Source organism: Brienomyrus brachyistius, unplaced genomic scaffold (genome assembly GCF_023856365.1).
Source record: "Brienomyrus brachyistius isolate T26 unplaced genomic scaffold, BBRACH_0.4 scaffold32, whole genome shotgun sequence".
Classification (NCBI taxonomy): domain Eukaryota; kingdom Metazoa; phylum Chordata; class Actinopteri; order Osteoglossiformes; family Mormyridae; genus Brienomyrus; species Brienomyrus brachyistius.
The window spans coordinates 3,455,962-3,482,263 of NW_026042307.1; the positions used below are offsets into that span (position 1 = coordinate 3,455,962).

Sequence of the window (26,302 nt, forward strand, 5' to 3'; positions counted from 1 at the left end):
TGAGGATGCAGCAAGCTATACAGACAGAAATGGTCGGGGCCCCAGATACAAAACCTGCCCGTGACTGTAGATAACCAGTTTCAAAGTGTGAGGAAAAAAAAAACTATGCATGGCTGTAATAACCTTAATAAAACCCTTGCAATAACATTACTACACAATGGCTGTATTTTGAATTCCCACTAAACAAAGTGATATTTCAGCAATAACTATGGATGGTGGAATCCATTTGGAATTCATATTGGGCAGAACACAGCTATTCACACAAACATGGTGATTCATATATATGCTGCCTCACAAAATAGATCTCTGCTTTATTTTCCTGCAGTTTTTTTGTATCCCAAAACTCCAATATCAGTGCCTTTCACAAGCCCTACTGGTACCTGTGCCATGTTACTTTGGTAAACGGAGACTGTATGCACTTCAGAAAGACATACAAAGACGCCGGTATATTTTGGAGCTTTTATTCCATTAAAACGTCCAGAGGCATTTTATTATTGTCATTAATTCAAGGAGGAAGCTTACTTACCAAGCTTGACTTTAATTACTAATTAGAAACAGGCAACTTTAAGCATAATAAAAATAAGTTTCATAAGGATTTACCTCAGTGTTTTCAGGTACAACTACATTGAATTGAAAAGTGCACCCATTTACAAAGCAATAACCAAGTTTTTAAAAAGGCAAATCTTTACATTTTAACTAAAAACGTCACATTACCCAAAGGAAACAAAGGTGTGCAAATCAAATGCTACTTGCTTCTGTCTATTTGTGTAGAAGCGCTCTGATAAGCAGTACATTTTCTAACCATACACAATGTTAGATCAAGTCACTAATACATTTAAATGGAAGAAAAACAAAATGGACCATGGTGAAATGGATAAAACATACATTCACCCAACTTATAAACAATATCATTTTCCGAAAAACATTTTTTTTAAAAAAAGGCAAAAAAGTTCCTTCAACAGAAATATATTATGACATTGTTTCTTGCCCCCCCCCCCAGCTCCTGGTAAAAACATGGACTCTCTGGGAGTCCCAGAGGATTAGAGTGAGAGAAACTGCATTATGAAATTAAATTATAGCAACTATACCAAGTTGCTTAGTGAAGTGACCGGGAGCTCTACACCGCCCCCTGCAGGGCTTAACCGCTAATATGAACTTATGTCAGGATTGCCATAACATGGGTAACACTACACACGTCTCACCCAAAGGGTTGATCTGCGTAATGCTTCTGAGATTGTCAACCTACTTCTGAAACCTTTATGGCTACACCCCACCCCCACTGCATCACCAACCCCCGAGGCCACCACAAGATTATGCTAGCATGCAACACAAATCACAATCTGAAGTTCTGCCAAAGATCTGGTTATTTGCTTTAATCTGAATTGCACAAAAAAAAACACAAACCAAAAGAAAGTTTGAGAAAGTATAGGGATTAATATTGTCAGTGACTACAAAGAATACAGAATGTAACAACAGGATATATGGACAGCAAAACGGAACTGCAGAGAAAATACATGCTTTACCTGCACCTGTTCAGGGTGAACCACGAACAATCATTTATCAAAGAAGTCAGGGGATGCTAAAATGGGCTGGATGCGGCTCATTAACTCAGTCCCCACCCAACCCCAAGACCCAGCAGATGCTCTAATTCATAGACCTGGTGGGAAGGAAAAAACCATAAGCTTAGACCAGTTATATCTGAGAAAAGTCACCAATTACCCAAGAAGTCGAAAACTACACTGCGAAACCATGGCGACAAAACGCATGGCAATGAAAGCGCCACGGTGAAGACAGAAATGACTAGAAACAGCATGGTGTACGGATTAAGCAGTATTACCATGACACATCTTTAATGGTGTTAAAATAGATTGTAGTGCACACTGTTCCCTGCAGCAGGCCAGAAGATGGTGAGTTTACAAGGTTTAGTTGAAGTAAATGATCCAAGAAATTCTAGAATAGTTTTAAATCTTCATCCGGGGGGGGGGGGGGGTTCTGTTTGTTGGAGGGTGGTATCAGGCCCAGTCAGGCCATCTATATCACAACCACTGTCTGGTTCACACTACAGTAAGTTAAAGAGCTTCTCCCAAGACATTTTTTTTAAAATTGCAGTTATTATTCACATTAAATGCTATGATGCCATAGTGTTGATACCACAGGAAGGATAACCAGTGATATTCCCATGTCTCTCAGACGCATAAAGTCAACTCAAAGTCCAGTGGCTTTTAGTTGAGACTCATCAGTTGACAGTAAAAGAGCTGTGAGCATAGTATGGTTTACATAAAAGGCAGGCATCCTGGACTGTAAAAAAATTAAAGGTTAGCGCAATATTAAGCATAGCATTGCATGTTGCTGAGGCAGATAATATTGCCACTGAGACACTGGAAGCTTAATGTGCTGAAAGGCCCAGAGCACTTGGTGAGAGAGAAATGACCAGAACATACTGTCAAGGACGAGGACCAAAAAAAATTTAAAATCCCAAAACTTCTTAATGTCCCGTAGTTTAAAATAAATTTAAAAAAATGTTATAGCCATAACAACCAAGAAAAGACTTCTACATAAAGCAATAAAAGTCATGTGTAGATTTAACACAAAGAAAATCCAGTGAAAACAAGACTACAGACGTATATACAACGTTTATAGTGTTTGAGTATTATTTTTTAACATGTGCATTGGTTCCATAGGGGATTAATAAGAGTATTGGAAAACTAGTTTTAGGATCATTAAACATGAAAAGAAACAAACTGAGGAAATCATATAAAACCTAAAGGGTGGAAAACATATAATTTTGCAGCAGAAACAACACTCCTGCAGACGAATCCCCACAGCTTCAAAGCAGTGAAGCAGCATCGTCGCGTAAGGACACACGAGTGCCCGAACAGCAGCGGGGAGTGTGGATGCCCTCCCACGGCCCCCTCCGAGAGAGGAAAAGCAGAGAGCAAAGCATGTGGAGTGCCCTGGGGGAGACATTTTTATTCTTCAATTTCGTATCCCCACGTTAGCGATTAGCAATTACCCGAAACATGTGGTGGTGTGATCTCCGGTCAGGTCATGTGATCTCCGGTCAGGTCATGTGATCGCCAAAAAGGTCAGACAAGCAATGACCTCCCTTGTTTTCTTTTTCCCAACCTAATTTATTGTATGGCATGGAGTGCAGTCGGTGCCTCTGTTTAGTTTCCAGGATGCATTAAGACAGTGTAAATTAAACTACTAAAACGAACTTCCAAACCTCTCTGGCTTATGGCGTAGGTGTTCTGTACATGCTGCCTGAACTCAGTCAGAACATTTTAAAAAGAAATTGTAGTTCATCCCAACTGCCAATAGGACTTATAATGCACTCACGAGCCGCCTGCGGGCGTCTCTCATGGTCCGTGGGTCCAAGCCCTAGAACTTGGGCTGGTAGAGTGACACACGTCCGCTGAGGCAACCCGAAGCCAGCTGGCAATGCGTGGGGGAGAATTTGGTGGTGAGCACCACGTCGCTATGCGAGTAGATAGAGCGCACCTCCAGCAGCCGGCTGGTCTCGGCCGGCAGGCAGTCGGCTAGCTCGCTGCAGCTGCTGTCGAAGGCCAACAGACGCACGCCGTATCCGTAGGGCGAGCAGATGAGGCGGCCATCCGGGCTGAAGCACAGCTCCTTGATGTAGCCCCGGCCCACGTTGGCTTCCTCGATGTAGTGGGTGAGTCGCAGCGAACAGCGAGGGGACACGGGCGGCCGCGACGGCGCCCCCTCCTGGAACTCGTACACGCATGTCCACTGCAGAAGGGGAAGGCAAGGGGAGGTTAACCGGTAGTAATTTTTCTTTTATTTGAGTGATGTTTTATATTTACAAACGGCATGGTTTGTGGTGGTACTGAAGCTTTTATGAAATTCACAAGGCCATATTAAGTTTCTGCTAGTGCGGTCAGGCACTTTGTAAGGTAAATTAGGCGCATAGGGTAACATGTCAGGGAATGTGTTCAAGTATAGGAGAAAGAAGAAAAAGGACAACGGACAGTACAAATGAAGCAGTATGAATAATCTGATTGTGGAAACGTGGTGTCAGATCACCCCAGCAATACTCTAAGATGCCCTGTTAACTAAAACCTTACAATGTCACATCATTCCTCTGATATCAAAGCATGCAATAGGTTTGACATTCACTGCCAGCAAAACACAGAAGACATCCAGCAAAATTCAACTCTTATAAAAAGAGACGTGTGATCCTGTAACCAACATAAAAAGCTAAGAAACACCCGATTGCAAGAATCAAGCCACTTGAAATAGGGGAAAAAACAGACACCGGTCCTGAGACACGAGCACCCACGTTGTATACCAACAAACAAAAAATAAATGTTACGCCTATACTCCATTTCCACCAATGTGTTGCAGGGCTATTGTCCACTCTGGAACTGATTGTGCGTGTTTCCACAGCAAAAAAAAACTGATTCAAGGCCAGAAAAAATGGCTACATCTCAGCGCTACAAAAAAGCTGGTCCCAAAACTTGGAACCATAACATCAATGGAAATTAAATTGGCTATCGTGCCCTGCAGAATCTGCATAACAAAAAGATTATATTAATTGCCATATTAACATTAATAAGTTTAAAACAGTGTATAAAGCATTCTTCTGGTTAATGCTAATTAGGTTACATCTTTCGTCAAATTAATGGTTAAAAAAAATAATAATGAAAAATTTTAAATTTACGGGGCAGCATGGTGGTGCAGTGGGTTAGCACTGTCGCCTCACACCTCTGGGACCTGGGTTCAAGTCTCCACCCGAGTTACATGTGTGCGGAGTTTGCAAGTTCTCCCCATGTCATCGTGGGATCCCCCCCCCAGTCCAAAGACATGCTGAGTACATTGGAGCCGCTAAATTGCCCATAGGAGTGCGTGTGCGAGTGTGCCCTGCGATGGGTTGGCCCCCCACCCTGGGTTGTTCCCTGCCGCGTGCCCATAGCTTCCGGACCTCCCGCGACCCAGTAGGATAAGCAGTTTGGATGGATGGATGGATGTCAAAATTACCCACCATCTTAAAATAGATCACCATGAATTATTAATGCTGCTTGTATGATGTTGTAGTCGGACCAGTGTAAGTTAAAAATAATAATACTACTAAAATACTGAGCTACGGGAGGCAGCTAATATTGACAAACTCAGAATTTGTGAGATAAAAGTTGAAATAAGCTTTTGAAATTAAAGTAGGAAGTACTGAGATAAAAGTTGAATTCTATGGATAGCTTCTCCTAGCAGAGCAGTTACCAAAGTGTATGGCTGAGAGATGATTTGCAGAATATGTCTATAAAAAAGCATGAGGAAAACTTAACCTTAACTGAAACCAGTCGACTGTACAGAGTCCAGGTCGGCAAAATTCACCGTCGGGACTCGGTAGCTTGCACTGTAATAAAGGCTAGAGGCCACTAATATAAACCTAGCAGGGGTGGCGTGTCTCTGGCCCTGTTATTTTGGGGTCAATGACTCCAACACTGTTTGTCACCAACCGACCTCCTGATCATCCATGTTGCTGGAGCAGCGGAGCAGCGTGGCCCAGCCCTTGGGGTGCAGCTGCAAGGAGGTGATGCAGTTTCCTCTGTCCCTCTCTCCGGGGATCTCTGGAGTCAGGACCTCCAAGCTGTTCCTCGGAGATGCACCTGGAGACGGGCACCATACAGACCACCCACGTCAGGTGCGGGTCATCAAAACCAGCATCGTGCTCCATTTAATAGCCCATTGTACTCAAAGAAAATGGAAAATGACATTTAGTTTCTTGTGCTCCTGCAAGAAACAAACACCTTCTGGCATCACACTGGTACCGTCTGAGACAAAGCAATATTAGACAGTGAAGTTTGCTGAGGGGGGAGATTTACCTATTGCGTGACATGGACTGGGAGTGCTTCATGGTTCCACAGCCTCTATTACTGGCCTTACTTTATACAAAGCTGGAGTAAGGCTTAAGAACTGTGGATTCTTATAAAACAGTCATATTAGTTCTGGCCTCTGACTAGCTTATACACACTTTAATTAAGACCTACTATAAACCTCTACTAGCACAGTCTATGATGAAACCACCAAATCAGACTGTTCCTCCACCACAGAACTTAAGGTCTATTTTGAAAGCACCCCGTGCAGCTCCGTGAAGCTACACCACCAGGTGTCTGTGGTGAAACCCCACCTGCAAACAAAACCAGCTGTGGTCCACCGTGAAACCAAGCATTTTTCACATCCGTTACATAAATCATAGTCTCACTTCTCATTTTCATTTCTGACACACTGGTATTTTGAAACAAAGGAGACCACCATCATGTTGACAATGACAAATGTTCATTCAAAATTTAAACATTTTTTCTTACTAATTCCTAATAATTCACATGTTAAGAGAGAACAAAATATCAATGTTAGGCCCATTATTTTTCTCCAAAAATAGATGTACATAAAGTCAATTCCAACCATCCATCCTACAAAAAAGAAACTTATCAGTAGAGATTCATAAAGACCATAAGGTAGGGGACACCCCAGACAGGACGCACGTCCATCACAGGACACAAACTCACACTATCGGCTACTTGGAGACACCACGAGGCCTGAGTATACTTTTAAAGACTAAAGGGGGAAATTGGAGAACTGTCGTCAAACAGCAACTCCAGTTATCCAGGTATGAGGATCAAAGGTCCAGCCCTGGAGACATGAGGCTACAGTGCTACGCAGTGCGCCACCTTGCCACCCCCTACCCCTTATCAAAGTCTATTAAAGCTCTATAGTCAGTGTGGAGTCTTGGTGCATAGTGTTAGAGCTGTATTACAGACGCAAAGCTGTCTCACAAATATGACTCACAAAAGATTTAAGCCCATCTTCATGGCAATTTCCAGCCCTTAAGCACAAGACACAAGAAGGCAGGAATTCCCCCACCTTCTCTCTGAGAGGCCTGAGGGTGGCTCTTGCTGGAGTCATTCCCTTGGCGAAGGCTTCCTGATGACCTGGAGCCGGATGTGGCGCCATCTAGAGTGTAGGGGGAGAAAAACTATTTCCCGTCACTGGTAAGACTTGGGAAATTTAGCAAAAATGTCTTTAAGATGCTCATAAATATAACCTTTCTGAGAGGAAATCCAAAGAATAATCACTACTTATTTGTTATTAATTGTATTCGAGACTCCCCATATCAGCTGAAATATTACACACATGCATCTGACACAACCACATATCGCCATTATAATAGAGAAGTAATTTAAGTATAAAAACGGGAAGCTTGTATGAAGACCCAAAATGTACTTTTCCTGAAATCATACAACAACTGAAATTGTTTAATTTCAACAGTCTGAAGAATCAGATCCTTGCCTAATTAAAATGGTAAAAATGCCCCAACATGACATAAATACAGCGATAAGGGAGAGAAAAGAGGAAACAAATGGTAACCAAGATTTTAAAGAAGAACCTGGTTTGCTGCAAAATAAAGCATTAAGATTGAGATGCTATGTCTCCAAGGTGATGCGCAAACACCTCAAGAAATCTCAAAAGCACGTCTACACTTAATGTTAACAATGCAAGCCATAATCTCCGTACTATAATGATTACAAAGAAATGTAAGCAAACACAGGATTAAAATTTATAGTGAAACTATATCCATCCAATTTCATGAGTTTTTTTTTATTAATTCTGTTGAAGCATGGTTAAAAATCAATGTCTCACTTTTATTAGTTAAATTTCATAGAATTTTTATTTATTATTACTTTTGTCAGATTAAAGTTATTTCTGTGACCATTGTGAGTTTTTCTTTCATTGACTGAAGGGTACCAACAATTTTGTCCACGTGTGTATATTAACTACTTGTAAGGCCACCAATGACAGTGCTCACCTTGAAAAGGTTTTCGGCGACATAACACAAATACCATTCATATCTGCATGTCATAAAATGTATTGTCGGATGATCTGAAAAAGATTACTTACAAATTCACCTTGCAGAATGGAAGTTTCAAAAGTTGGGCAAGTCCAAATCGTGCAGGATTTTAAGGTCAACATGTTCTGGTGTACAACATTGCAAGTAAATGTTAGTGGTTGCGATTTTTACAGTTCTGACATGTATTGAGTAGCTGTCCTCAATACAATCTCAATTACAGTTTGTTTAAATCTCATGCAACTTATGAATATGCCTGATGTGTTAAATGAATGTACCTCTCCAGAGGTCTGCTCCTTTCTGTCATGGCAGAGGTCAGCCTTAGTCTTTAGGGTTTAAACTACTGGGCAGCTGATTTCATACAGGATGTTTCATTAAAGTTCCACAGATACTGAGCGACAATTTCCAAACTTTCTATAAATGCCTCGAAAAAAACATCTACATGTCTCCAGGGCAGCCAAGAGAAGTATTTTGCAAATGTATATTTGCACAAGCAGAGTGTTCCCCCAAGTTTTGGATGAAAATTTCTCAATAATCCAAGTCATCTGACTGTACATCAAAGTGCACACCACTTAAACAGACCACATCAAAGTGAGATTTGCCATGTGAAGCCACTTATAAAAACGTGTTATTTTACACACACACACACACACACACACACACACACACACACACACACACACACACACACAACCAGTGAAAAGTTTGGACACACCAAACCAACACAAAGGAACAAAGGAGACCAACAGAGTACTGCATCACATGACCTGGTCACCTGACCTAAAGCCAGCATAAATGGTACTGGCGGAACTTGATCAGAGTGTGAAAGAGAAACGGCCAATGAGTGCTCAGCAAATATGTGGGAGCTCCTTCAAGACGGCTGGAAAAGCATCCTGGGAGCCCACCTCATAGAACAGAGGTAGAGGAGACAGTAGGGTCAGCCAGTGCCTGGGGCAACGGGCCTTGCTCAAGGGCCCAGTGGTGGGATCATTCCAGCAAACTTCTTGTCCCAGCCCACAGAACTGTCCTCACCCTCAACCCTTTTTAAATACTTTTATGGGTCAGTGCATAATCCCCATATATGTTTTTGATGTCTCGAAAATTATTCTAAAATGTAGAAAATAGTTCAAGTAAACCTTTCAATGGGGAGGTGTGTCCAAACATTTCACTGTATATTTGTACACACACACACAGATTTTTTTTACTAATAAGCAATGAGTTTGTATTTTAACAAAATTAGTGAGTAAATTTTAAGGTCAACATGTTCTGATGTCAGCCTGCTAGTAATTTTTCTGTCTTCTTTTTTGTTTTTTAATTCCCACAAATACAATGAAAATCACAGTCAGCATCCCTCTGCTAGCCCTATCAAAACGATCCATATATGAATCAAATGAACAGAAAGTACAACTAATTATTTTACACTAAATATTTTCCTGTATCATATTCATGATTTACTTATGTCCTTGTTATAAACAAACAAAAATATAAATATATAATAACTAATTTGCTAAATACTTTACATTTATATTATACAAAGCAGAGGTCAAATGCTAAAAGTTATTCAAACATACTTTGAATGGGATGACCAAAGTTTTTGCATAAAACTGGAGCCTTCAGGCTAACTTTTGATATTACACCAATATGCCAGTTTGACACCCGTACACTGCATGAAACTGATTGATGGTTGGGCTGCTAATTATCCCAGCTGGCCTCAAACTTAAAAAATAGCCTAACATCTTTGGTTAAGACAAAAGTATGAACAGACATAAACAGAGCATCAACTGAAGGAGGTGCTTTCGGGTTGGACCGCCGTTCTCACCAGAGCTGAGGGGTGGCCGCCGGGTGCGTAGAATGCGGTAGCTGCCCACTTCCAATGACTGCGTCAGGTCCAAATCGTGCAGGATAAGTAGGTAGCCTGAGGAAGTGGAGATGAGCATCTTGGAGCAGTCCGGCGTCAAACGCATCCTCATCAAGTAGCGTGTGTGGAAGAACTTCTTATGGGGGCAGCCATCCTCCGTAAACCTGGGGGGGGGTGGGGGGGCAGAGAGCTGAGGCACTTAGCCAGCAAAACCAGGCCAGATCTTTTTAATGAAATAACTGAAATGAAACTGGATATATTCAGTGACCTGAGATGTTCTTTGATTGATAAAAATCTAAATGCACCCATATCTGAAGATGCTAATGTTTTTCTTTTGTGTTGAAGGCTAAAAATAAGTTAGTAAGTGTGTGGACATTTAAATAAATGGACTGGATCAGCACTTGCGACGATCAAACACGGTACTGAGGTTACAAACTGGATACAAGATGGATAACCTCAGCACCATTTTCATTATTATAGCTGGAGCAAAGGTCGAGCAGCCCCCGACGCACCTGTTAGTATCCCAGGTGATGACGTTGCCGTCGAAGCCAGAGGTGACCAGGAGGCGTGTGTTGGTATCATACTCTATGTTCTTCACCCAGCTGGCGTGGCCGTGCAGGGAGCACACCTTGCTGTTCAGCTTCCGCAGATCCCATAATGCAATGGTGGTGTCGTCAGAACAGGTGGCGAACAGCCTGTTGTCGAGAAACCTGGCATGCAGAGGCATTAATGAAATGAGAAGCTGGGGATAAGCTACCTCACTCCATCCATCCATCCATCTTTTATACCTGCTTGTCCTATGCTAAGTCATGGGCATCTGGAACTTACTTCTATATGCTGTTTACTTTGATGTCTAGTACATAAAGTGACTTTTATATATTGTTTACCTCCTCTCTCTGCAGCTATCGACTTTCCAGACAGTTGCCGACTTCTAAAGTACTTCTGTACACTGTGCACCTCAGCATGCGTTGTCCCCGCTCTGTGATTTTACATGGCCTACCACTTCATGGCTGAGGTGCTGTTGTTCCCAATTCCTTCCTCTTTATTATAATACCACTAACATTTAACCGTGAAATATTTAGTAACGAGGTAATTTCACTTATTGCACAGGTGGCATCCTAACACGGTACGGTAATTTGTTTATTTAAGCAGATGCTTCTATCCAAAGTGAACGTGTTTTTTGAGAAAGCAGGTCAGAGAATCCCAGGAACAACTAGCTATTAAAAGCCTTTCTCAGTGGCCCAATGATGAACTCACTCTGCCAACCATGCGATTTGAACCAATTAACTTCCCATCACGGGGACAACACCCGAAAACACGGAGCCACACGCTGCCCAATAAATAAATAGATATATTCTTTACTTCATATTATTTGTGAATGCAACGTAATCTTGTAAAACACCAAAAATAACTTTTGAATCTTGCGAGCCTTAAGAGACTGACTCTGAATGAAGACACTGAATGTTTCGGAGCCCTGTTATGATTGTCGTTTCAGAGATCAGGTGGCTAAACCATATGCTGCAGAGTCGGAAGGCTCTGCTCAGAAAGCTGCTTACCCACAAAATGCAGATGAGCTACAGCCCAAACTACTTTTTGGCACCTGCCCATAGTGCCACCTTACTGCTACCAGGTAACGTGTAACTGTCACCAATCAACCTGAGGAATTGGGCTTTTTGCATTAATAAACACAGGAACCAGCAAACCGCCACCTAAAAATGCACATGTACAAAAACCGGCCCCAGCAAAATTAACCTAAGAAAAGTCAGCAGAAAAATCCATCTTAGCACAGAGAGGAATACCTCCGCACTTCACAAAACACGTTAACCGTATTCATCGGACACCGGACTGACAAATAAAATGGACCCTGTTAAACAGCTAACAGGACATGGTCCTAAACAGCTAACAATCAGCCGTATGCCAATTAACTGCTCGTGCCGAGTCATTCTAAATATTACCGTTAATCAAATGCCATAAGTGCTTACTGTAAAACTAAAACAACGAAGAAAAATGGACTGCAAACCAAGCTGAGGTTTGATGAGGCTGTGGGTAACAGGCCAAAGTGGTGTCTAGTGGCGCTCACACTGACCTAATGTTGTTGACACAGTCTTCGTGGGCCTCCACCAGCGTCTTGATGTGCCTGGAGGAGACCGGGTCGAAGAGAAGCACCTCCGTTTGCTCGCAGGCCACCGTCAACACGGATCTGAGCGCAGGGGACAAAGGCGGGCGAGGGAAGGGGGGGGGGTCACCGTTTCGGATGAGGCAAGCAGTACCGAAAGAATCAATAATTGGATCCGCGTTTAAAGCGAACACGTATTTTATGAACTGGAATTTTAGGGTAGGAGTGCATGCATGCATACAGCAGCCGTCTGCATTCATGGCTGCAAACAAGGCAGCAAATGCATGCAGCTGCAGCATGTGCACTACTGGGATACCCTGGACTGCAGTGAATGGTGCACATCCAGGCAGCAGCCGCTCTTACCCATCGGGCGAGTACTCCAGATTGAACACGGCCCCGTGCGTCTGGGTGCTCAGGTTAACGGAGTCCGTGGCTGGGCTCATCGAGCAGTACAAGCTGGTCATGGTCCTGAAGTTATCCCGAGCCGGGTCTACATGAAGTCCCCTGCCCAGCGTCCTCTTCCGCAGCCACTGGAAAACGCTGCACCCGATGCCGCTCCCCGATCCCCCGACGGGCTGCGCATCGTAAGCCTTGGCCGTGGAACTAAAGGCGGCGCGGCCCTCGGGCACCCCGTGTCTGCGTCGCGGAGCCGGGAATGGCCCCCGCTGCTCGTCCCCGTCCCCGTCGCGGCCCTCCTCGGACTCCCCGCCGCTCGGCCCGTCCACCTGAGCTTCGTCGGCGTCTTCGCCGTCGCTCTGGCGGTCCGAGCTCATGGTGGCGACTCGTCCGCCGCTGCGCTCCGGCCCTGGGCTTCTCTCAATCGCGGTTGCCTTGTGCCGTTCGGCCCCCGCAGGCCCATCGGCGTCCTAGTGCGGATGAGCGGCGGCCGGAGCCCGGTTCGCTCGCATTGTGCGGTAGCCACACGCAAGCCGGCGCTGGAAGAAAAGACGCACAAACTCCGGTTACAAAGTGACGAGTTTCCGCTTCCCTTTCGCCGTGCAGTTGTCAAAAGAGTCCCGGCGTGCAGGCGGCCAGCTTGACGGCTAAAGCGCCCACATCCATTTCAGGGATTTAAAGTAAAACCGCAATAGTAATGCCTTGGTTAAAGGCGGCGATTCGGTTTGGTACCGTAATATTTTAACCCACAAACAACTGTTGCCCTAGTTTTTCCTGAAGTTTAAAGAAAATATAACCATGACTCTGTTTCGGTAAGGTACTGATGCTCTCCGTAATATACAGTAAAATGATAAATTTTTATGAAAGCTAAAATTAAATATGCGGTATATGATTAATAGTTATTCGACCCATAGTAAAGAAAGAGTAATACAATGATATTAACTTTGATAATTATGTATAATAATTATGTATAATGTATAATGATATAAGATCACGAGAGATCTAGTTGCGGAACAGACGCTCGTCTGTAATTATAATGACAAAAGTCTACACTCGGGTCGCCTATAATAACACGGCTATTTTTCAATTAGATGCCCAATCCAACTCCAAAATTTCGGCATTTTGTTTTAATCAAATAAGTCTTCGATTTCACTTTTTTTTTCCAGAATTAAGTGTATTATTGAATTAGATGACACTGAATTGCATATGTGTTTTATAATTATTTGGTAAAAACATTTATGCAGTTCCACATGATGAGTTCTGCATCATAAAAACTTCTAAAACTTACATGGGTGAATAATGTATTTAGTCTTGCTCCATAGAAAAATTTTCAAAATTTTAGTAATAAATGGATCACTTTAGTTATCCATTGGGCGTTTTATATAAGTTACGGAGATTATATTAAACATTTTATTATTATGATTTTTTGCAATTTGTCATGACTAAGCATGAAGCCTTTTCCGTGTGTGCTGTCTAGCCAATGTACGTCCCACCCCCTTTTAGTCCACACTGTGTATTTAGGCAGCCCTCCTTATGCCGTTTCTGCACTCCTTCGGGCTGAGTGCAGGCTTGCGGTGGGCGCAGTCCGTGTCACCGATACCCCATTTTATTGTGCCACAGACACAAAGTGCTTCTGCTGGGTCGTACCATGGCATCCAGTTCGGCTGTTACGCGCTTTGACTTCCTGGTCATCGGCGGTGGGTCTGGGGGGCTGGCCGGTGCCAGGAGAGCCGCGGAGCTTGGAGCCAAAACCGCCGTGATCGAGGGTAAAAAACTCGGGGGTACCTGCGTGAGTATATCCGTCACTCATGAATACTTAATGCATAGTTTTAGTTCCCTAGGAAGCTTGATTATCCCCCGGTCAGACGCATCCAAATGTTGCAGATTATTATTTTTATGTGTTGGAGAAAGTGCAGCGCCTGTTGAAGGTTAGGTTAAGGTGTGTCGCGTTTTTTCCCCTTTTCATTCTGCACTAAATCCCTTTGTCAACGCTAAACAAGAACTCCCAGTTTTGATGATCCTTGTTAAGTCATTTCCTAAGTGAAGAGGGCATGACTGTTCAATCGTATGCAATGCTGAAGCCAGGTGGACCCATTGTTTGAGAAGTAACGTATTTTATTTTATGTCTCCTGGTGGCTTGTATGTACATGAAAAGCAAAGTTTTACACAAGCAGCATTACTGCATTTACATGCTAAATTTTTACGAGTGAAATACAAAAGACTAAGACCTAAAGGCGCAATTCTTATAAAAGTATAAATTGTGCATTTCCACTTGTGTATCGAGGTATATTGGCTTTGCCTTATGTGTTTATAAAAAGTAACACCCTTGTCTTTAAAACAAAGTCTCAGTTTGACTCACTTGGAAGTTAAACAGAACCTGTGTTTAGAAACTATGAATGGTAATGTATTCTACTGTATAGCGTCAAAAATATTCATTATAAAATATGAATTAACATATTTAAATATTATTAATAATATCCAACTTTGTGTTGTTAATGTAATATTGTTAATATCTCAAATAAATGGTGTGGTTGGCAGACCGGGTCACTTTTCTATGAAACATGCATATTTTGAGGTGATCATAATGGTCCTAAGATATAAATTTGCCAATAAATTAATAACACTCTATGTACAGTATGCTACTGAAATATTGCAAACTGAGTATTGAAATGTAAGGCCAGGAATCCAGTATTGTTCATTGGCCAGTTTTCAGCTATATAATTCTGAATACTAGAAACCCATAATTCCTATTTCACCTTATAGAACATAGAATGTAACTGTCATAATGGTTGCATGGTCGGACAAGTTACAGCAGGCATTGCCAGAATATAAGTAGTGTTAATGCTTTGCAGATTCCGGTCTATTGTAGATGTGAACTGTACTCAAGGTAATCAAATTAGATAACGATAAATCACCTTGACTAAATAGCATAGTCATTTTAAGATGACTGTTTAACACCTTTTTTTGTGCTTTTTCAGGTCAATGTTGGGTGTGTCCCTAAAAAGGTGAGGTTTCCTGATCAAATTAAACATCAGTGTGATTGTGGAGTACTTATGACTATACTGGCCGTACATCATTAAGTTAACACTCCTTTTTCTGTGATATCAGTGGTGCTTTTAGTATGGAGTCAATGTACTGCTGGTTTGATGGTGGCATCACCGTGGATCTGCATGCATGTGTGTGTGTTAGGTGATGTGGAACACAGCGGTGCATGCAGAGTATCTTCACGATCATGAGGACTACGGCTTCGAGGGAAGTCACACCAAGTTCAATTGGCAGTAAGTACTTCAAGTATCCTAAAAGGCAGATTAATTAGTAGGAAACAGTTTTCAATTTCTAACTGCTCCAAACTATTTAATTCTGAGACCAATTGATTCTTCTACAAGGTTTCTAAAGCTTGGTTCTTAGGAAACTTACACAGTGAGTTTAAGAAGGGAATAGAGGCAGTGTGGAGATGAGAATCCTCCAAATACATACAGTATGCTGCTGTTTACATTAACCAGGTGTGTTTATTTTCATAAAGGACAATCAAGAGTAAAAGAGATGCCTATGTAAAGAGACTGAATAACATCTATCAGAGTAATCTCGATAAGGTATGTCCAAGTTTGTATGTGGTCTTCAGAGCAGAGGTGGGGTTTGAACACCCAGTCTTGGAAATGTGAGGCTGTCTCAGAAAAAATACAAATAATGTTGGAGTGTTGGTGGGTGTCCCTCCTGACTGAATGTAGGAGTGTCGGTGGGTGTCCCTCCTGACTGAATGTAGGAGTGTCGGTGGGTGTCCCTCCTGACTGAATGTTGGAGTGTCGGTGGGTGTCCCTCCTGACTGAATGTTGGAGTGTCGGTGGGTGTCCCTCCTGACTGAATGTAGGAGTGTCGGTGGGTGTCCCTCCTGACTGAATGTAGGAGTGTCGGTGGGTGTCCCTCCTGACTGAATGTAGGAGTGTCGGTGGGTGTCCCTCCTGACTGAATGTTGGAGTGTCGGTGGGTGTCCCTCCTGACTGAATGTTGGAGTGTCGGTGGGTGTCCCTCCTGACTGAATGTTGGTGTCTATTAGTCCGTTTATGCTTTGCAGTCTCCCTCAGAACAGATGGAGTATATGTCACATACCCAAAATTAATTTCCATAGCACAAGTATAATATTCTCTAAGTCAGTGTTTCTCAACCCAGTCCTCGGGGAACCCTGGACTGTCCACGGTTTTGCTCCCTCCCAGCTCCCAGCCAATCAGAAACACCGATTACCTGGTACAGGTGTGCTGGGAGCTGAGAGGAAGCAAAAACTTGGACTGTCCAGTATTCCCCGAGGACTGGGTTGAGAAACATTGCTCTACGCTGCCATATGGTCCCTCATATAAACTGCCTTACATTGAGAATGATGGTTTACCAGACATTAAGAGCATATGAAGTTGTATATTAACCTGTAACAGTTGAGCTAAAACTGAATTATAGTACTGAACCATGTATTAAACCAGCAATTTCCAACTCTGTTTGGAATGTCATTTACTGAGTTTTTCTTTGGGTTAGAGTATTTAAGCATTTAATTATATTAATTGTTGCGATGCAATTAATTTAGACTTGCCTCTTTCAGACCTGAGCTTTTTAGTTAAGTGAGAGCTGGAAAATAGTAATTATTTCTGAACTGAAATCTATTATGTCCGTCTTTTAAAAGTAATTTGTAAGCAGAAACTGTTGTAACATTAATTAATATTCCTTTAATAATTCCATTATTAAACCATAATGAGAAAAGGAGGTGAGGTCCACACAAAGGCATAGTAGATAATGTTTTTACCAGATCATGTTGCAGGTTATTCTATAAAGGGTTTTATTATTGTGCTCAGTAAAAATGTACTGGTGTCCTACAGGCTAAGATAGAGAGCATCCATGGTCACGCGGTGTTCACCAACCACACCGAGCCCACAGTAATGGTGAATGGGAAACGCTACACGGCGCCTCACATTCTTATTGCCACTGGGGGGCGCCCTTCAGTGGCCAGTGACAGCGAGGTCCCAGGTGAGAAATCTAGTGTTAGAGAAATATGTACTTTTTTAATTGTCATTTTGCTAGATGCCATTTCTTAGAAATAACACCCTGCAGAAGCTTGATCTTAATTTAGCAATAACACGTCTTAAGAACTGTCACTTGAATATTTCCACCCCATACATGGTGATAAACAATGTTGAATGTTATTTGCATATCCTGTTTGTGTACCTCAATAAAAGATACTGTGAGGGGAGTTCCTACTTTGAAGTTGGCTGTTTCAGGCTGAGAGGCTAACACCTCAAGGTCGAGACCGGACTTCCCTTGCAGCAAGTAAAAAGTCATTGCAGCTGTCCGTGTTGTTCTGTGTTCAGAGATTGGTTGGTTTCCAGCGTATCTTTAGAAGAAGATAACCCTAACATCTAGTTCATTCTCCCGTTAGATGTCAGTTCCCCTCTCTCTCTCATCAAGGCAGCTATTGAATGAGTACTTTTGAAGTGACATTTGTTGTCCTATAACAAAGGTTTAACAAACACATTGTCACTGAATCTCTTACTGTAAGTTTGTTGTGTTCTTTTCATGCAGGAGCAAACCTTGGTATCACCAGCGATGGCTTTTTCGAACTTGAGTCTCTGCCCAAGTAAGCTCGCGTTTCCACTATGTCTTCCTGTCCCCTAAGTCATACTGTTACTCAGTGGTGCAGGAGGGGGGAGCTATCCCCCTAAGTCATACTGTTACTTGCTGGTGCAGGGGGGTGGGAGCTATCCCTCCTTCACCAGAAAGGTTGAAGTTATCCCCTATTAATAAAAAGCGGGGTAAAAGTTGGTAAGTTTACAAAAAAAGACAACCAATTTTTTGACATGTTCATTGTTGTTATTGTGTTGTGGAACATGTATATATACCTGCCGTCTCCGTCAGACTTCTAAATGTATGTGTGTTCCCGTTAAAGCCGCAGCGTCATTGTCGGGGCTGGCTACATTGCAGTGGAGATGGCTGGCATCCTCGCCACGTTGGGGTCCAAGACCTCCCTCATCATTCGGCACGGCGAGGTGAGCCTGGCTGCCTTGTATGAACACATGATTTGCCCAGCAAGGCTGGTACAGAAGTGTTTCAGTAGCATAATTACCTGCTAGATTAAGACACCAGCATTAATGATGCGCCTGTTATCTGCAACACCAGCATTAACGATACGCCTGTCGTATGCAACACCAGCATTAACGATGCGCATGTCGTCAGCAACACCAGCATTAACGATGCGCCTGTCGTCAGCAACACCAGCATTAACGATGCGCCTGTGGTCAGCAACACCAGCATTAACGATGCGCCTGTGGTCAGCAATACCAGCATTAACGATGCGCCTGTCGTCAGCAACACCAGCATTAACGATGCGCCTGTCGTCAGCAACACCAGCATTAACGATGCGCCTGTCGTCAGCAACACCAGCATTAACGATGCGCCTGTGGTCAGCAACACCAGCATTAACGATGCGCCTGTCGTCAGCAATACCAGCATTAACGATGCGCCTGTCGTCAGCAACACCAGCATTAACGATGCGCCTGTCGTATGCAACACCAGCATTAACGATGCGCCTGTCGTATGCAACACCAGCATTAACGATGCGCCTGTCGTATGCAACACCAGCATTAACGATGCGCCTGTCGTATGCAACACCAGCATTAATGTTGCGCCTGTCATCTGCAACACCAGCATTAATGATGCGCCTGTTGTCAGCAACACCAGCATTAACGATGCGCCCGTCGTAAGCAACATCTCCTGAAACTAGATGTTGTGAAGTGATGTTATGCTATTACCCACTCATGTTGATTTAGGAAAACAACATTAACTGTCGTCAATTCCACGTTGCACTAAATTAAGAAACCATATAGTACTACTTATTACTGGTTGTTAGCTAATCCCCACCTTTTTTCTAGGTATTAAGGAATTTTGATTCCTTGATTAGCTCCAATTGCACCAAAGAATTACAAAATTCCGGCATTGAATTGTGGAAGTACTCTCAGGTAATGGTGATTCCATTATTGTGTAAATCTCATTATTGTGTAAACCCTGGCTGGGACTTTTTCAGCTTTGTTAGTAAAAAGAAGATCCTGAGAGTAAAACAAAAACCTTGTATTTCTTAATTTTGTTATTCTCAAATCAAGGTCAGCCCCTAAAGCTCTAAGCCCTTTGACTAGAAAGAGAGGAAAATCGTATAAATCTGTTATGTCCGTCCCACACAAATGTCTTTTGAACAGTGCTTGACTTTGCTTTTTTATTATTATAGTATGTATATTAGGATAATGATTCTCAGTATGAAGAACCATTTCTCAATGCCCAGGTAAGATCAGTGAAAAAGACAGAGACTGGACTGGAAGTCGCACTGGTCACTAAAGACCTAGAGAAGAATGAAGAGAAAATGAGCACCATCTCTGAGGTGGACTGTCTGCTGTGGGCCATTGGCCGTGAGCCGAACGTTGAGGGGCTCAACTTGGAGAAGTTGGTAAGGGCCACAGTGAACAATCAGGAATGTTTCTGGGATCCCAGCACAAGGTCCAAGGAAGAGCAATTAGTCTCATAAACACCACACCATGTATATGATTAAACTACCTTTGTATCACACAACTTTGGCAGAATAGCCACCACATCCTCGGGCCCTTGAGCGAGGCCCTTAATCCCCAGCTCCATGGGCCCCGCTGCAGCTGGCTGCCCTTCACTGCCAAGCTTGCCCTCACCTGCAAATATATCTATGTGTCTTGGAGGGCAAGATCGGGTAGATGAAAAGAGAATTTCCCCTCGCGGGATCAGTAAGGTGTCATTATTTATTTATTTTATTTATCTTGTTGTTCTAAGCAACAGTATGCTTGAAACAGGATAATTCACTGTGCTTCTTTATGTATTTCCTCCCACGGTCCAAAAACTGTGCTGTTAGGAGAACTGGTGTCTGTAAATTGCCCATAATGATTCATTTGGCAGCTGGGGGGCCACCTGCCCTAAGCCTTGTCCTTGCTGGAGAGGCTGCAGCTTTACTGTGATCCTGTACTGAATAATGGATAAACGGAAAAATGAACAGAAATCCTTTCTGAAAGCAGTTTAGTTAAAGCAGTTTTGTGCCTCCTGGTTCCTCCAGTGCTGCATTCTGTTACTTTGCCATTGGAAAACATGGTGGATGTCTTTGCAAACCACTGTATCGTGGTTCAGTTTGGTGCTGATGGATGTTACAGTATTTAGAGCATGTTATAGTAGGCACGCGTGCTCCTTACCCGTTGTTCCCCGTGCTCATTTCTGATGATGTGTTACCTCCTCCTACCCCAGGGTGTGAAACAGGACCAGAGGAAGCACATTGTGGTGGATGAGTTCCAGAACACCAGCCGACCGGGCATCTATGCGTTGGGGGATGTCTGCGGCAAGGCCCTGCTGACTCCGGGTACGTGGGACGGGGGGTGGGGCGCACCTACACTGGACCGTATGGGAAGTGTGGAGTGTGTCATCATGCCAGGATATTAAAAATGCAGAAGTCTGCCTTTGCTTATACTGATGGTTTGTCCTTAACTAAGTTAGCATTGCTCAAATTCCTGTTGTGGTTTGTCTTGAAGTATTCAGTGATGTTGAAATGAGGGCTCTGTGCAGCACAATGTTCCAAATAGGCTTGAGCAGTATGATGGCACTATGGTATATCCTAATTTTTAGAATCCCAAAGACATTATTTTATATACCATAAAAAACAGACGCTCTCCTTCCTATGACACTGAGATGGAAATGCTATTTTGAGGCTACATTAGTGGTGACTTGGAGTCTCACTTCAGCAAAATAGACAAGTGAAATAATAATGCAACGCAGGCATGGCTTGACGCCACAAAAACAAAATGCGGTGTATGCTGTTGGAGCATGCGTGCCATATGCGGCTTTTGCTGTTGGAGCATGCGTGCCATGCATAGATCTGGCAGTGACAGTGCTGTCAGTAACAAAGGGTGAGAATTTTAACTCTTCAGCAAAGAATCGTCTCCTCCTTTCACTAGCGCTCAGCACATATAGGCTGTCTGATTCTAGAGCTTACATTGGTCTACAACATAAATTTTATTTTATTTTTTTTTTTTAATAAAAAATGTAAAAATTTTTATAAATTTTTTTTTTTTTTTTTTTTTTTTTTTTTTTTTTTACCATATACCGGGGTGAAATATGTAGATGGTATGATGGTATAAAATTCACACCACCAAAGCCTACTGCAAAGTTGAATTAAAAATATTTACATATGCCATAGGTAGTAGCGGAGAAGGTGAGGGGGCAGAGGGGCACTCGACAGGGGGACCCACTACACAATTTACCAAAGAGGACAAAAGTACCCCTTCTCATAATAGACAATCATACAAACTCCTTTTATTCACCAAGTATGAAGAGTATAACAAATTTATTAGTGTGCCTGAGGCATAAAAATACAAAGTCAACAGACATGTTTTTCACATTTTGCTAGAATTAGATTCCGAGATTATGTTTTAAAATTCCTAGAATTTTTAAACCCTGTCTGTTAGTTCAAAAGCTTCGCGCTGTGCTCACAGCCTGTCCTTCGCTCCGGTTTTTGCTGTTTGACACAACTAGACCACAGCTGGCAGTTAATGTTTCCTTTCTCTGCCTGGCAGTTAATATTTCCTTTCTCTGCCTGGCAGTTAATATTTAAGATAAAATAAGATAAGAAAAAACTTTATTTATTTATTTATTTATACCGAGGGAAATTCTTTTGTCCTTTACATGCTCAGTGCAACAATAGGAATAAAGGTAAGGTAAAGAAAATAATAGTGCAAATAACTATGAGTAATACTTTGTATTATAACTATATAAATACTCATAAATTCTCATACTCTGTACAAAGTAAAACTATAACTAAGTTATAACAAATATAATAAAATAACAGATTATTAGTGCATTTCCTTTCTCTGCCTGGCAGTTAATATTTCCTTTCTCTGCCTGGCAGTTAATATTTCCTTTCTCTGCCTGGCAGTTAATATTTCCTTTCTCTGCCTGGCAGTTGCCATTGCTGCAGGTAGGAAGTTGGCTCACCGGCTCTTTGAGGGCAAACAGGATTCAAAGCTGGAGTACTGTAACATACCCACGGTTGTGTTTAGTCACCCGCCCATCGGCACTGTTGGCCTCACTGAAGGTAAGTTGCTTCATTATTTTAGCAACCCCCAGTCTAGTAATTACATTAAATGTGCAATATAGTGATCACATTTAACAGAAATGGATGGATTGGATATGGGCTTCTGAATGTGGAGGCACTTAGCATGCATGTTAGCACTACATTCCATACGTTGCAGGCTGCAAATGGTTCAGTGTATAAGCAGTCGATTATTAAAAATTAGCATCTGGCGGAAAGCTCTTCATTGGCAATACGAGCACTTACCCTGTAGGCTGAAGGCTGTTGTGTCATCACATGACTTGTGTCTTGCAGTGGAGGCCATTAAGGCTCACGGGAAGGAGAACGTGAAGATATACACAACTGCGTTCACTCCTATGTACTACGCCATGACAGCGCGGAAGTCGCAGTGTGTCATGAAGCTGGTGTGTGTGGGCAGGGAGGAAAAGGTGAGAGGCCTGCACTATACACTGCCTCCTGTAGGCCTTAGTTTCTTGGCTGTTCTAAGGAGATGATGCATGTTCTGCCTCACTAATATGGGGTTATGACTCTGTGCCCATGATGGAAGGTCACCGGTTCAGATCTCGTAGTTGGCAATGCCCTTAACCCCAGTGAATTCAGGGACAGGTTAACCTTGCTTCCTGATGCACAATTTTGTCACTTTGGACAAAAGTATCTGCCAGTGAAATAAATGTAAATTAGAAGAGATCAGGCTAGGTTTATTGCACACCCTTACCCTTTAAAACTTTCACGGTTCAGAACTGCTCACAATTTAGATGAAAATACTTGAGGAAATGTACCCCGATTCACTGTTTGACCTTTGTGCCCTTCCCACATGACACGCAGGTGGTGGGGCTTCACATGCAGGGCCTAGGCTGTGACGAGATGCTGCAGGGTTTTGCGGTGGCGGTGCAGATGGGTGCCACCAAGGCCGATTTCGACAGGACAGTGGCCATCCACCCCACCTCTGCGGAGGAGCTGGTCACCATGCGTTAGCCCTCCACCCACCTCTCACCATTCCTGGGGACCCAGTGTACCTTTTGACCAAAGTGGATGAATGACTGGCTTTCCCACATATCAGCTGCATCACTTCTTCATTACTGATTAAACTTGAAATTATAGTATTATGGGCTTCCTGTCTTTTACAGCAATTCAATAGAGCCGTCACTATGGTAACGGTACAGCTCAAACCTCCACTATATTCTGCTGATCCAAATCTGAATTCACTATCATTCCAAATTACTGGAAAATCGATGCTACATTTCATCTAACAATTTATTTAACTGTAATGTTAGTCATATTCTGCCCAGATTGGTGTGGTCATTGTTGCAATATCAGTAAATGAATCTCAAGAGCAACACTGACACCAAAAAAAAAGTTTTAATTCTAACACACATTTCCTGTATCAGTGTAGTGTTTTGGGAGTCCAGCGACCAACCATGCTGCCAACTTTATGAATGTATATGCTTAGAAACATCTGGTGCACTGTTATGAGTCCTGCAAAGAGAAACTTTCAGTGAGACAGAGTGATAAACTGGATATTTATTAAAAGCCCTGCCAGGGAAGGGTCACAGCATGTCTCTAGAGCCTGGTTTGGCATTGTCCTTCATCATGCTGCTGTATACCATCTTATAAACTCCTAGAACGTCTCTAGCAGAGGGCCGTTGGGTTGAATCCTTGTGTTTGCATCGGCTGTGGATCTCGAAGAGCTGAAAATGGGCCACGTCGGCTCCCGGCACCTTTCCCAGCAGGAATCGCGCCACATCGGGGATCTTCCACACGTCCGTCTTCTCATCGTAGCTGGGCATGAGCTCGTCAGAGAAGGGCTGGATCTCAGTATGGGGCCACAGCTGCTCAGGGGCCACAAAGTCACCGCCCAGCTCCCGGCGGCCGCACTTCACCAGCACACCACGCTGCCGGTCAACCTCCGGAAGAGCATCCAGGTCATTGGCTACCAAGTGGAAGTCAGTGGTGAGCAGAAACTGGGAGAGCGTCTTCTCCAGGCTGCTGGAGTCACACATGACACGGGTGCCCACAGGGCTGCTGTGAAGGAAGCGCAGCGCAGAGACGTACTCCAGGGCCAGGCGCAGCCGTGTCTGCCAGGTGTCCATGGTCTGGTACTTCTTCTGGCCCAGCACTGCATTCAGGTTAAGCAAGGAACCCAAAGGCTGGTACTCAGTGACCAAGGTGTGGTCTTCTGGGCAGAAGCCCACTAACAGCACCACATGCGGTCCCTGCAGGGCTTTTAGCATGGCCAGGCCATGCAGGAAGTCTTCACGATACTCTTGGTTTGACAGCTGGGACAGCGCCACCTTGTGGCCCTTCCATTCCGATAGATAGACCTACAATGGCAAAGTAAGCTTGTCACTGAGCAGAAAATACCATTTTCCCAAAGAAATGTAGTACAGGAAGTCCCCAGGTTATAAACGAAATCTACTGCCTAAGTCTTTAAGTTAGATTTGTAGGCAACAAATAATACAGCACATAATTATACACTAATAAAATAATAAGTACATGCGGTACTGTACCTCGTGCCGACAAATGGCTGAAGCCATGAAATGTTTTCATGAGTGTGCATGCCTTCATTGCTAGTAACCATTGTATTAAAATTATTAATATAATAGCTCATAAGTACACGCTGCTCGTAAGTAGGGCTGCTGCAATTACGTCACGATGTAATCGCGATTATATGACGCATTCGCAATCATCACCAGGGCTTTAGATGACGGGTGAAACATTCGTGAAACAGGACTTGTGAAAAAGAAATTTAACTCATTGTTTACAGCTACTGAATATTGAACCTGGATGAGCATGAGTCTTGGGAAGAAATCTGCCTTTACATTTGAACTTTAACAATGACCTACACACATGAGCAAATGCTCTCATGTGATTTACACAAATCAGAATCGGAAAAACTTTAGAGATCCCTGAAGAAAAATATTTTATGGTATAAACCATAAATAAGGTATAAACCACCCAGAACTGCTCACAAACTGTTTCCCCCTGACGATACAGGATGAGTCCGACCTGCTTGACAGCCCCCTGGCCAATCATCTTCAGCTTGCGCACCTCCTGACGCACTTTCTGGCACTGCAGCCAGGGGGAGCAGTTCTTCATAATGCCCATCTTAAATTGGCCAGGTGGGCAGGCACCATGTGGAAATGCATGGGGTCCGCTGCTCTGGTTTAAGAAGTCTACGTACAGGTAGATGAGGAAATTGGCAAACAACAGGGCCCCTAGGCACACCAGTACGATGGGCAAGCTGCGGCTGGTACTGCTGATGCCCTTTGTCATGGTGGCATCTTTGCCTGTACAGTCACAGAATACATGTCAAACACCTACATACCTTGCATTCATTGCAATTACACAACTGGAGCATTTCAGTAACGGGAGACATCATTGCAAGTCTAGCAGGCAGGTATGAAACCATTAATATACCGAAATTCCGATCAAAATCAGGCAACTGGTTTTGTATTGCCCTGTGGTGGATTACTATGAGAGCACTGTACGAGAAATTTCTAACCTAAATGATAATACTCTTCCGGCTGTGAAAGAAGCTTATATTATAGTGGGATATTCACTATATTACTTACATCCATATGAATATTTGACACGTAACATCCATTTTAAAAATAGGACTGATTAAAATCTGTGCAGAATACTTACTACATGTCCATGATATGAGACCAATTGAGAATTGCAAATCTGGTATCTCTATCCATTTATCTTATTCGCGAATTATTCTCAAAAGACTTTAAAGTACTGCAGTAAAAAGTCATAGTCATGCTGTGCCAAATTTTTCCATAAGCAGATTCTTACCTTCACACCCGTGATTTATGAAACTGAACAACCTTCTTTACTTGTTTTGGTGTTAAAGTTATATTTGCAACATACAGCCGCCGCCTGAGAGTCACATTTGACCCGGAACTACTGTCAGCTACCATAGAATAAACGGACCATTGTTGCGTT

At 43.0% G+C, this 26,302-nt stretch overlaps 3 protein-coding genes across 4 annotated transcripts; 1 reads left to right on the forward strand and 2 right to left on the reverse strand.

The window, feature by feature from the left end:
• Positions 1–447: 447 nt before the first annotated feature.
• On the reverse strand, positions 448–12,798 carry wdr32 (WD repeat domain 32). 2 transcript variants are annotated; one of them, XM_048997173.1, is made up of 7 exons: positions 12,202–12,796; positions 11,809–11,922; positions 10,235–10,432; positions 9,684–9,886; positions 6,883–6,972; positions 5,482–5,627; positions 448–3,753 (listed from the first exon to the last, which is right to left on the reverse strand). In XM_048997173.1, the coding sequence occupies exons 1-7, from the start codon at positions 12,609–12,611 to the stop codon at positions 3,382–3,384; spliced, it is 1,533 nt and encodes a 510-aa protein (XP_048853130.1). In that variant the 5' UTR covers positions 12,612–12,796; the 3' UTR covers positions 448–3,381. The 2 variants fall into 2 exon arrangements, with proteins under 2 accessions (XP_048853130.1, XP_048853131.1); XM_048997174.1 differs by lacking the exon at positions 6,883–6,972 and having other exon boundaries at positions 12,202–12,798.
• Positions 12,799–12,864: 66 nt separating this feature from the next.
• Positions 12,865–23,457, forward strand: gsr (glutathione reductase). Its single transcript, XM_048997180.1, has 14 exons — positions 12,865–13,046; positions 13,855–14,023; positions 15,213–15,239; positions 15,424–15,512; positions 15,758–15,827; positions 17,094–17,241; positions 17,794–17,848; positions 18,158–18,257; positions 19,140–19,226; positions 19,544–19,705; positions 20,518–20,629; positions 22,226–22,357; positions 22,649–22,782; positions 23,180–23,457. Exons 1-14 carry the CDS (start codon positions 13,033–13,035, stop codon positions 23,327–23,329), a joined length of 1,449 nt encoding a protein of 482 aa, XP_048853137.1. The 5' UTR covers positions 12,865–13,032; the 3' UTR covers positions 23,330–23,457.
• A 403-nt stretch (positions 23,458–23,860) lies between these two features.
• On the reverse strand, positions 23,861–26,296 carry pomk (protein O-mannose kinase). The gene is made up of 3 exons (XM_048997200.1): positions 26,153–26,296; positions 25,361–25,641; positions 23,861–24,675 (listed from the first exon to the last, which is right to left on the reverse strand). Exons 2-3 carry the CDS (start codon positions 25,625–25,627, stop codon positions 23,902–23,904), a joined length of 1,041 nt encoding a protein of 346 aa, XP_048853157.1. The 5' UTR covers positions 25,628–25,641; positions 26,153–26,296; the 3' UTR covers positions 23,861–23,901.
• Positions 26,297–26,302: the final 6 nt, after the last annotated feature.